The sequence below is a fragment of the Sorex fumeus genome, unplaced genomic scaffold (genome assembly GCF_029834395.1).
Source record: "Sorex fumeus unplaced genomic scaffold, SorFum_2.1 ptg000029l, whole genome shotgun sequence".
Classification (NCBI taxonomy): Eukaryota; Metazoa; Chordata; class Mammalia; order Eulipotyphla; family Soricidae; genus Sorex; species Sorex fumeus.
Window position 1 is genome coordinate 2004050 of NW_026606086.1, and position 12145 is coordinate 2016194.

General features: G+C 58.3%; 1 protein-coding gene across 1 annotated transcript in view; it reads left to right on the forward strand.

Moving 5' to 3' along the window:
* The first annotated feature begins 611 nt into the window (after window positions 1-611).
* FLT4 (fms related receptor tyrosine kinase 4) overlaps window positions 612-12145 on the forward strand; it is a 34095-nt gene continuing 22561 nt past the window's right edge. The window contains exon 1 of the mRNA XM_056115567.1: window positions 612-705. Coding sequence (XP_055971542.1) covers window positions 648-705 — 58 coding nt within the window. The 5' untranslated portion in view covers window positions 612-647. The remainder of the gene's footprint in view (window positions 706-12145) is intronic.

Consider the following 12145-nt stretch of genomic DNA (forward strand, 5'->3'; position numbering starts at 1 on the left):
GAGCCGGGAGGGACGAGGTGAGGGACGGGGCCCCGCCCACATTGTCCAGGCTGCAGCGACCCCGCCCCACCCGCGGTGAAATAGGCCCTGCTCCCGCCAGTGCGGCCGCGCCCCTCCGCCAGAGCGGACCTCCTGCATGGCCACGCCCCCTCCTGTTTGGCCCCGCCCCTCCACGGAGCGAACCTCCAGTGTGGCCACGCCCCAGAAATTTGGCCACGCCCCTCTATGGAGCAGACCTCCAGTGTGACCATGCCCCCGACGGTTTGGCCCCGCCCCTCCATGAAGCGGACAGCTACTGTGGCCCCGCCCCACCGGTTTAGTCACGCCCCTCCGCAGAGCGGATCTTTAGTGTGGCCAGCCCCCACAGGGTTAGCCACGCCCCAGCGGTTTGGCCACGCCCCCATGGAGCCACCTTCAGTGTGGCCACGCCCCCACTGGTTTGGCCACGCCCCTCCACGGAGCGGATCTCTAGTGTGGCCAAGCCCCCACCGGGTTGGCCACGCCCCTCCACAGCGGAGCCCCAGCGGAGCCCCGCCCCGCCGACTTGGCCCCGCCCCCGCAGCCCCGCCCGGCCCCGCCCGCTCGCGCGCCCTCACTCCCTGCACCAGCCGCGGACCCGCAGGTCCCCCCGCGCGCAGCGGCCGGAGATGCAGCGGGGCGCCGCGCTGTGCTTGCGCCTGTGGCTCTGCCTCCAAGTCCTCCCAGGTGAGCGGGGCGAGCTCGCTTCCAGCCCGGCCCCCGACCCCCGGGCCCCCGCGGGCTGGTCGCGCTCCCGGGGAGTGGTGGGACTTCTCCGACGGGCGGGGCTGGGGAGCCCGCGGAGCCGGCAGGTCCCGCGGGACGCAGCGCGGGGAGACCGCGCCGCCGGGACCCCTGATTGTGCTCTGACACGACCGTCGGGGCTCGTCTCCCCGGGTCCCTCTCTTCCTTGGTTTTCCCTCCCCCAAGTTGCTGAGGGAGTCCTGGGGCGCCCCCCGCTCTCCACTCAGTCTCCCCCCCGGGCCTGGTCCCCGCGAGTCCGCGAACTCCGAGGGCTTACGCCCGACCCGGGACTCCCGGCAGGCAGGACCTTCCTGCAAGCCTGGAGGCAGGAGACCCGTGGGGGACAGGCGGGACTCCCCGGCGCGCCCCGCACTGAATCCAGAGGCTATTCCGACGCCCGGGGCTGAGCACACGCGCGCTTCAGCTAGAGGAACTGGGGGTGCACGGAAGAAGGGGTCACTCCTTTGGGGGGAGGATAGTGCCCTCTGCGAGCCCCATGGAAGGGAATGCCAGGAGGGCCAAGAACTGCCCCAGAGGTCCTGCAGCGGAGAGGGCATGGAGGCAAGAGTGAGAGGCGGCTCACCTGGGAAGGGGTGCTCTGAGCTGGGGACCCTCTGGTGTCTCTCCCTGGAATGAGGGCGCAGATGGAGGCAGAGGAGGGTGCAGGCAAGACTCTTTGCTGGACTGCAGCAGGAGGCAGCAGGTGCACCCCCAAGCAGCCAGAGCAGGGCTGGAGAGAGGAGGGAGGGCTCTCAGGAGGAGGAGCAGGTCCTCCAAGTGGGGGCCCCTAGGGGGTTTTCTGGGACTCCTGTGTAGGGGCTGTGACCAGAGCAGAGTGCGAACACGTGGGGTGCAGCCAGAGGTCCAGGGGTCCACGGATCCAGGCACATGAAAGGGTCCTAGCCATGAGAGGAGCTGCGTGCCTTCCGTTTCCTGCTCTCTGGGGGCTCTCTCCTGGGGGGGGGTTGTTGGCAGGCAGATTTCTCTCCAGGGGCATGTGACCTGTGTGTCCCCCAGGCTTCAGAGAAGCGAGTGTGGACAGAAGGGGAATCAGCGAACACCTTGGGCTTGGTACCTCCCTCAGCTCTGTTGTGTGGCAGGGCACCGCCTGGCATGGCGTGTGGCCTGTGGTACAGTGTGGTAGTGCATGGTATGACACGGTGTGGTGTGGCATGGTGTGGGTGGCTCAGAGCAGTGTGCCGGCTGGGTCGGGGGTTCTTGCATTTCGAGGCCTCAGACACCGGCTTCCTCTGGGATCTGGCTTTTCCGGACAAGTGTGGGAGCAGGAAGGTTTGTGGGCATTCAGTGAGGCCCAGGAGGGGTGGAGGTGCCCCCAAGCACGCTCAGGCGGGAAGCTGAGGCTGAGAGGTTTGCATTCATGCCCCCGCCTGCCCCCCTCCCATTCCCCCGGCCCCTCCAGGCCAGGCTAGGACACGAGTGGCCCAGGGTGGTGGCCCTGGCCAGGGTGGCGAGTGGGGGAGCCCCGCCACGTGGCTGGCGAGGTCAGCAGGGGTTCATGAGAAAGGCCTGGCTGCCCCAGGAGAGGACATCCTGCCTGCGTTTCCCTCTTCCTGTGGCCCGAGCCCACGGCCCAGATTTAGCCGTGCTGGGGGGTCACCTCTGAGCCAGCTGGGCCGGCTGATAAAACCACCCGTCCTGCCACTGGGACACACGCAGCCCCTGAGCCCCTGGGCACAGCTGGCAGCACCCCCTGCCCTGGGAGTCAGGGCGCTCCCCCTCTCCAGTGCCTCAGGGCCCACTCGCTCCCTCCGTCTGGTTCTACCTCACATCTGTGTGTCCCCTGATATGCCTCAGTCTCCTAATTCCCACAGCAACACATCTTTTTTTTTCTCCTGCCTTTTGGGTCACACCCAGCAATGCTCAGGCTCTGCACTCAGGAATCACTCCTGGCGATGCTCAGGGAACTATATGGGGTGCCAGGGGCCGAACCCAAGTTGGTACGTGCTGGGCAGATGCCCTCCCCGCTCTGCTATTGCTCCGGCCCCTATTTTGGTGTGGGGAGACATGCCCAGGGCTGACCCTGGCTTTGTGCTGAGATCATGCTTAGCGGGGCTCCCAGGAACCGTTCAAACCCTGTTGCTCCCCATCCTTGGTCATGGCAAGATTCTTCCTGCTGGGTCCTGAGTCCCGTGTCTGTACCACAGAGCCAGATCCTCCCCGGCCACTTTGTGCTTCTCCTCTCTCCCGGCACACCCCAGCAGAGAAATCCCCTAGGCCAGCCTTCCCCAGCTCTTCACCTTCTCTCCAGAGCAGAGCACTGCCAGAAGCCCCTGGGATTGAGATGCGTGTGTGTGTGTTGCGGGGGGGGGGGGGGGGGGCTGAGTCTCCTGCTGGCTATTGTACCTGCAGAAACCTTTCTCCATGGCCCCGATTGTTGAGATCCCATCACATCCAGGGGCCAGAACAATGGTACAGTGGGGAGGGCGCTTGCCTTGCACGCAGGCAACCCAGATTCAATTCCAGTATCCCGTAGGATCCCCTGAGAGGACCCGACGAGATTCCTGAATGCAGAGCCAGGAGCAACCCTGGGCACTGCCAGGTGTGGCCCCCAGACACACACACCCAGTGTTGTGCCACCATGGGGCATGGTGGATTCCAGCGGGAGAAGCTGGGACTAGGGTGCAGGGCATGCTGTGATCTGGGGGGCCCAGGATTCAGCTTTCAGGTAGCTCAGAGCAAGCTCTCCTGCTCCCCCAGCACCAAGCCGCGCCCTCGGCATTCCCTTGGCTTCCACCCGAGAGGAGTATCTGTATGAAGCAACACGGTGTGTTCGTGCACCACAGACCTGCACGCACATGTTCATGTGTGTATGGGAATGCAGGCATGTCTGCACACTTGTACAGTGTGCACCCAGAGACACGCACACACGTGCGTGCTGGTATACAGGAATCCAGGTATGTGTGCACACGTGTACACGTGTATACCCATAGATGTGCAAACATTTATACACAGACATGTGTGCATATGCACTGTGTATGTATATTCACAGATGTGTACACACATGTACTTGTATACAGAATTGCAGGCCTATATGTGGAGGATGTTGGGGCAGGAGGCATGTATGTGGCCTACAGGCATGTACATGTGTGTGCTTGTTTGTAGGAGACAGGTGTGTGCACAATTACATGTATGTACTCATGGTCATATGTATATGAGTACACATAGGTGTGCACATATGTGTGTGAATGTCATCATGAGTCCTATGCATGTGCGCTCACAGCCGTGTATACATGTGCACACACATATGTACACATATGCTCATATGCAGACAGGAGCACCACGCAGTTTTGGGGATTAATCCCAGGTCTTCCCCCTCCGACCTTGCGCCCTGGCATACTGAGTCTGTGGAGGCAGAAGGGACTGGTCAGAGGCATCCAGGGTGCACTCTGACTTGGGGAGTTCCCCACATTCTCTGGGGACCCCGTCCCTATCCCATCAGCTCAGGCCAGGAAACACACAGAACTGGCTCCCCCATCGTGGAGGGGGAGGGTGGAGGCCTTCCTCGACTCCCCCTTCCGAGTCCTAGCATCCTTGCTTGGGGATTCCTCATTCTGTGCCCACCCAGCCAGCTCCCCAGTTCCCTTTGACTTGGGTCCAGGCTGTGACATAGCTGCTCCTGACATCTGCCTGCTCTCGGGCACAGTTGCTCTGGGGGCTGGGGGAGTCTCACTGCTGGGACGGTCATCACCAGGGTGACCAGGATGCAGCCTACAGGGCTCTGCTGGGCTGGAACCCAGACCTCAGAGCAGAGAAGACAAAGGTGCAGCCTCAGTGGACAGGGAGGCAGGTGGGTCTCAGTGGCTCTGGGGTCTGGAGACCCCCAGGGTGAAGCCAGCCTGGAAGGTAATCCAAACTGGGGTGCACATGACTCCCAGCTCCCCTCGTGGAGATGCCTTTGGGCCCAGCCTCCCCCTTTGGACTGAGAGACAGGGCAGAGGCCAGAGTGAAGGATATTGGGGCAGGAGGAGGCAGGGAGGGGACTTTTCTGGGGCGGGGGCTGGGGGTGCGCAGTGGAAGAGGAACCAGGTAGGACTGGGCCTTGGCAGAGACAAAGCGCACTCCCCACCCCCACCTCGCAATGGGTGCCCCCCACCCCAGCCTACCCCTCATGCAGCTCTGCGTGGGGTGCCCTCCAGGCCCTTCCCAGTCCTAGACTGCCCCTAGTGGGGGTCAGAGGCGGCAGCTGTGGGCAGCCCAGGCCAGGGCTCCCTGCCCCCGCCCAGCCCTCACCCTGGGCCTCTGTCAGTCCCTGTGCTGCTCCCCCGCCAGCTCTGACGCCGGCCCAAGCGGCTGGAGACTGCTGACAGCACAAGGACAGAGCACCCAGGCCCCTGACCCCAGCCTGGCGCCTGCCCTGGCCGCCCGACTGCAGGCTGGGGACAGGGGCGCGGGCCAGGGGAAGGAAGGAGCCGGTTCCTGGGCCAGGAAGAGGAAGGCAGGGGGAGCGCGGCAGAGGCCAGGATGGCTGAGCTTCCTGCTGCGGGAAGGGAAGGACAGCGGGAACGACAACAGCCGGCAGGAAGGATGCGTCCCCTGGGCTGGCTGGGGGCGGGGCGCCCGGAGCCCCTGGGCGCAGCAGCCTCTGCGACTCAGGATACGCGGGGCATCGAGAGCTTGTTCTGGGGAGCTTAAGTCTCTCTTCCAAAGGAAAGATAGGGTCTTGAGACATGGCTTCCGGCTGAGGGAAGGCTCAAAGGTTCATCTAACCATCAGCCAGCTCTCCCATCTTCCATTCATGCTTGCCGGCATCCACCCATCACCCTCTATCCACCCATCCACCCAACCATCCACCCATTCACCACCCATCCATCCATCCACCCATTCATTTACTCATCCACCTTTCCATCCATCCATCCATCCATCCATTCATCACCATCCATCCATCTGTCCTTCTACCTACCCATCCATCCTTCCACTCATTCATTTACCCGTCCACCCTTCCATCCATCCATCCACCCTTCCATTCACCCACCCAGCCACCCATCCATCCACTCATCCTTTCACCCACCCATCCATTCTCCTATTCATCCACCTACTCCCACCACCTACCACCCACCCACCACACATCCATCCTTCAGCTTAAAAAAATTTTTATTGAATATCTGTGAGATAGACTGTTCATGATTAGGTTTCAATCATACAATAAAACAACCCCCCCCACCAGTGTACATTTCCCACCCCCAGTGTCCCCTGTTTCCCTCCCACCATCCCCCAGCACCTCCCCCCCCCTCAAGCCTGCCTCTGTGGCAGGCACTTTTCTTCTTTCTCTCCCTCCTTTTGTGCATTACGGTTTGCAATACAGGTACTAAGAGGTCATTGTGTTTGTTCAGGGCATCCAGTATTTTTATCGGGAAGGTCAGGCTGGAGTAGCTCTTTTACCTGAGTGGCAGCTTGTGGTGTGGATGTGATTGTTAAGGCTTCCAAAAATACAGGGAGGTGGGGAAGGTAGCCTACCCCGACCCTGAGAAAGCCTGGAGATTTCAGTCACAGAACTTGCATACCTGAATTTTCAGCAGATTATATCTCAGTGAGGTTCATCCTGAGATAGTAGAGTCTGGCCAGGGGCATGGCCGTAGTTTTGGATTGTGGGAGCAATTGGCTGCCAGGGGCTCTGCTTGGGTGGGCACCAGGCTGACCCGCCCCCCTCTGATTTACCCTGGTCTGTTTAGTCTTGCGCAGGTCTGAGATTAACTGCAGCTTTTGATCTCTTTCGAGATTTATTTATGGGTCTCTGAAGCAAGGCCTATAAATAAACTTGTATAGCTGAATCGGAGGTGGTTTGTGGGCATACCTAACTTTTGGCTGCTTAATTTCTTGGAAAACCAAGTCCTGAGTTGTTGGGGTCCAGCCAGAAGCAATTTTGGGGTATCAGGAAGTCTGAAGACACAATCAGGCTGCTGAGGCACTCTCTCCCCGGGTCCAGGTTGACCTGCTAGCAGTGCCACACCCACCATCTTTCAGCTTTTTATCCACCTCTTCCTCTTATTTACCCATCTTTCTACCTTTCATCCTTCCATCCACCCAGATGTTTACCTATCCTTTATCTAGCCACCCTTCTTCCTCTTATTCATCCACTCATCCTGTATTCATCCACCCCCTCACCGTTAGTTCACCTTTCCATCTTTCTACCCATCCATCCACCCATCCATCCATACATACATACATACATACATACATCCTCCCTGTTACATCAAGTCCCTTTCTCCTTCCTTTCATCCATGAGTGCATTCCTCCACTCTTTGCTCTCCATCTACCCACCTATCTTTCCATTCCTCTGTTCCCCCATCCTTCTTTCCCTGGACCCATTTCTCCCTCTTCCTATCACTCATCTTTCGTTCATTTTTCTCCTGTGTGCCGTCCAGACTTCTAACTTGTCCTTCCCTTGAACCATCCTTCCTTCTATCCATCCACCCATTGTTCCATCCCTCCCTCCCACCATTCTTTCATTTATCCAAGAAGTGTTTAAAGAGCCTTGAACTAGGGGCTGGAGCGATAGCATAGCAGATAGGGCATTTGCCTTGCACAGGGCCAACCCGAGTTCAATTCTCTGCATCCCACGTGGTCCCCTAAGCATCGCCAGGGGTAAAATTCCTGAGTGCAGAGCCAGGAGTACTCCCTGTGCACCACCGGGTGTGACCCAAAAGGAGAAAAAAAAAGAGCCTTGAACTCTGTTCAGGTGCTAGGCAAGCGTGGGGTGGTGTCGACAGAGAACTGTGTTCGTTCTCACCCATTGCTCACTCTGCCTAGTGCCACCAGCTGACAACTAAAGACAGTCAAGTCATTGCGGGCAGTGAAGAGAAGCTAAAGGAAATGAGGTGAGAAGAGACATACCAGAGGGTCCCACGAGAGGGCATGGGCCGATGACTGGGAACCAGGATGGCTGGACAGTGTGAACACAGGGAGCGGGGACAAGGGTCTGGGAGAGTGGGTGAGACTGGAACTAGGGCACAGGCGGGAGTCTGGAGCTTCCTGCCAGCACATGGGAAGTGGCCACTGGGCCTTTCTCATGAGCTTTGATTTTGTTTTTCTTTTCTTTTGGCTTTGGGGCCACACCCAGCAGTGCTCAGAGCTGACTCCTAACTCAGTGCTCAGGGGTCCTCCTGGTGGGGCTCAGGGGACCTTCTGGGGTGCAAGAGATCGAAGCCAAATTGGCCCATGTGCCAGGCAAGCCCCTTCCCCACTCTCCCCCTCCCTCTCTCTAGGGCCCCAGCTTTGGTGTTTGAAACAATCATTCAGCAATGCATGGAGGGGCAAACTCAGAGAGGGGCACACAGGAACCTCACTGGGGGTGGACGTTTGGGCAAGCCCCAGCACCCAGTGTAAGTGCTGGCTCTTAGATGCTGGGGTTGTGGGCAGGAAGTGGGGGGCACAGTGTGTGAGGGAAATGAGAGGCATTCAGGGTGAGTACACAGTAGTGCTGAAAAGTTCCAGGTTCTAGAAGGCGATCAGGAAGGGCTAGAGCAATAGTATGTTGGGTAGGGTGTCTGCCTTGAACGCAGCCGACTCAAGTTCAATCCCCCAACATCCTATATGTTCCCCTGAGCACTGCCAGAAGTGATTTCTGAATGCAGAGTCTTGAGTGACCCCCTGAGCACTGTTTGGTGTGGCCCAAAAAGCCACACACACAAAAATAGAGAGTGGGCAAGAGGGGGCAGTGGAGGCTGGAACAGAGATGAAGGGACCTGGGCGTGGGCAGGTGAGGCAGGGGGGAGAGTGTTTTTTTTGCTTGTTTGTTTGTGGGTCACATCCAGTAATGCTCAAGGCTTACTCCTGGCTCTGTGCTCAAGGATCACTCCTGGAAGGCTTGGGGGATCACGCTAAGTGTCAGGGATAGAATCTGGCGTGGCTGTGTACAAGGCAAACACCCTTCCTGCTGTACTATCACCCCGCCCATGGGAAAAAGGGCTTTGTAGACCCAGAAGAGTCTGTTTTTCACAGTGGGAAAATGATGAGGATAGTGGGGCCTTTAGCAGTGAAGGGGAAGTACACCAGCACCTGTGGACAGAAGCAGCAGATTAAGGAGTTGGGCTTGTGGGGCTTAGCAGAGACGATTCCACGGGGAACGTGGGCATCAGGAGAGGAGCCAGGCCGATAGCACAGTAGGGAGGTGTTTCCCTTGCTTGCAGCTGGTCCAGTTCAATCCCTGGCTTCCCACAGGGTCCTCCAAGCACTTCCAGGAGTAATTTCTGAATGCAGAGCCAGGAGTAACCCCTGAGCCTTGGGGTGGGAGTGGGGAAGGAGAAAATGGAAGGATCTAGATAGAAAAGTCAGATCTTCGGGTGGAGCAGTACTACAGCAGGTAGAGCAGTTGCCTTGCACATGGCTGATCCATGTTCAATCCCTGGCACCACAGAGGCAGGAGTAAGCCCTGAGCATTGTTGGGTGTGCCCCCATCCAAAGAAATAAAAGCTAGGCTTAGGGTGTGTGGACAGGGGTCCAGGGGGGGACTTGGCCCTGAGAATGCTGAGGTTCTTGGCATCAAGCAGGGGTGGGGGGGTTGGGTATGGAAATTGAGGGGAATCTCCATTCAATTTCGTTGTTCTTGTGCACCACAGGGATGGGGGCCCTGGAATGACCCCAAGAGTGTAGCATCTGCTGACGGGGAAGTGTGGGGGTGCAGTATGGAGTCACTGAGGAGGAGGCAAAGAGACTAATGATGACTTGAGTCACGCTAAGCTACTTGGGCTGGGGGTGGGAGGCCAGAGGAGATGGAGAGGTGAGGGGTGCTGGCCTGAGTATGCCAAGCAGGGGAGAACAAGGGCACTCAGAGTAGGTGATATGGGGTGTCAGGAAGGCGGGCACTTGGCGAGGGATCTCCTAGGAAGGACCAGTCCAGGCTAGACCCAGGAGTGGACAATCAAGGGATAGCAGAGAAGAGGGAGGATGTCAGGTGAGAACCCAAGCCATGGTGCCACTGAGTCACTCTGTGGATGTTGAGGTCATGAGAGTCTGGGGGGTGGAGAGCAGGAGCACCGGCAGCAGAGAATGAGGGGAAGTGACTTGGATGAGACTGATGACAGCTTTAGGGTCTCACGAGGCCCCAGGTGCCGGAACGTGTGGTGGAGGCGCCATCCCGGGGCCGGGGGTCCTGGAAGGTCCTGTGTTGCTGACAGCAGGAAGGGTGTGGGAGGACGGGGTGACCTCCAGCTCAGCCAGCCACCCCCTAGGGGAGTGGGTGTGAGAACAGGAGGCCTCGGGGATGGCGAGGGGGCGGCAGATGAAGCATGGATGGAAAGCTGGATAATGCACTGATGGGTGAGTGGGCTGCCAGAACGCCAACAGGTCAGCACAGTGGGTGCTCAGGGTGCTGCGTTGAATGGTCAAGTGGGCTCCAGGGACGAAGCTGCTACAGGCTCAATCCTCCCATTCATCTGGCTACCCAACCAGTACTCAGTCACCCAACCATGTGCCCACCTACTCATCAGCTCATGCATTATCCATCTATCCATGGGCCCATTTATCCATCCACCCACACACCCATATATATACTTACCTATCCGTACATACATACATCTGTCCATCCACCCATTCATTTATCCATCCATATACCCATCCTTCCGTCCACATAACCAATGATCCATCCATCACTGATTCATCCAAATAGTCCAGTCATCCATATACTAATCTATTATTCATTCATCCTTCCGTATACCTCCTCATCCATCCATCACTCACTGATATACCCACTTATCTATGTCCCCATCCATCCATCATCCATCTATTCACACATACATACATACATCTACCCATCTATCTATCCACCCACTCATCCAACCATTCACCCATTCATCCACCATCCATCTATAAGCCCATCCATCTACCCACCCATCCACCCATGCTTGCATGCATGCATGTATCCACCCACTCACCCATCCACCCATTCATCAACTATCCATCCATATATCTATCCACTCCCTCCAACACTGGCATCGGTTGGGTCCCCCAACCACCTCATAAAGTGATAGCTGAGCATCCCTGGGTGTGGCCCCCAAGCAAGAAAAACTTTTTATGTCATCAAGATACAGAGAGACCAAGGTTTACAACTCCTGCCTTACCGAGCCTGGCCTTTGGGGATGGTGGCAGGCCTCTAGGAGAAGAGTCGCCCATTAAAGCTGGAAAGAAGGGCAAGAGCAAAAGGAGGTGCCTGGGACATCCCAGTTTTTCCTTGCTCCCCACCAAGAAAGCAGAGCTGACACCTGTCACAGCCTGATAGCGGGGAGGGTCAGCTGTGGGCCTCCACAGCTTAGGGGATGCACCCAGGTAAGGGGACCCCTGGACTCCCTGTGGGGTGCTGGGGCGGGAGCAGACGGGCTGGCTTCCACAACTGTCCTCTGGCTCAATGTGACCCTAACTGACCCCTCATGAGGCTCTTTGATGCCCCCATGGGTTCAAACCCAAGGCCACCCCATCACCATCTTCTGGGGTGGCTCAGACTTCATCTGTTTGCAAGACCCATTTCCTCTTTCCAGACATAGCTTCCAGATACCCTCCAGATATGTTCTAGCCCTTCAGCACCCAAAAATGGGGGCAAGCCTGGTACCCCTATGGACCTCGTCAGCAGCCCCAGAGAAAGTGCATTGAGGGGCAGCAAGGTGGAAGGGGGCTGAATTTGGAGGGGCCCGGCTAGTCCTGAGGGGATTGTTTCCCTGTGTGCATACTGATTGCCTACGAGAGTCGGGAGCTGTGGTTTTTGCTTGGGTTTTGGAGGCCGGGGGCTGGGGCCAACACCAGGCAATGCTCAGGCTGCCTCCTGGCTTGGTGCTCAGGGATAACTCCTGGGAAGGCTCAGAGGACTTTCCAGGATGGCAGGTTATGTGCAAGACGAGCACCCTTCCTGCGGTTCTGCTCTGCCCAGCGGGCTGTCAACTCTGATGTTTGTGGTCCAGGACAGGTGGTGGCCCTGGCTGGGGGCTCACTGGTCACTGAGGCTAAAGTGAAGTCCAAGTGGGGGGTCAATTGCCCCCCAGCACTACGTCCCAGGATGGCTTCAGTTCTGGAGAGTCTGGGGTGTTGCTTCTGCCACCTGATGCCAGAGAAGAAGCCACAGGCTATGTCCGAGGGCCAGGGGGACAGGACGCAGCTCTGGGTTCTGGCCATGCTCTCTCCTCTTCCTGTTGTCTCAGGGTGTGCCTGGCAGGATGCATCTGCCACAGACCCACGGCCAGCCCTGCTCTGGGGCCTGTGCCCACCCAGAGAGGTCCCCACGTGTCTGCTTGTGCACACACACAGACATACTCGGGACACATACAGGACCAGGCAGGCTCTCAGGGCTGGAGCGCAGGCTCTGTGTGCAGGATGCTCGGAGTCCAGTGGTCTCTGGAACTGCTGAGTCTCCTGAGCTCCCCTGGAAGCCACCACCCCC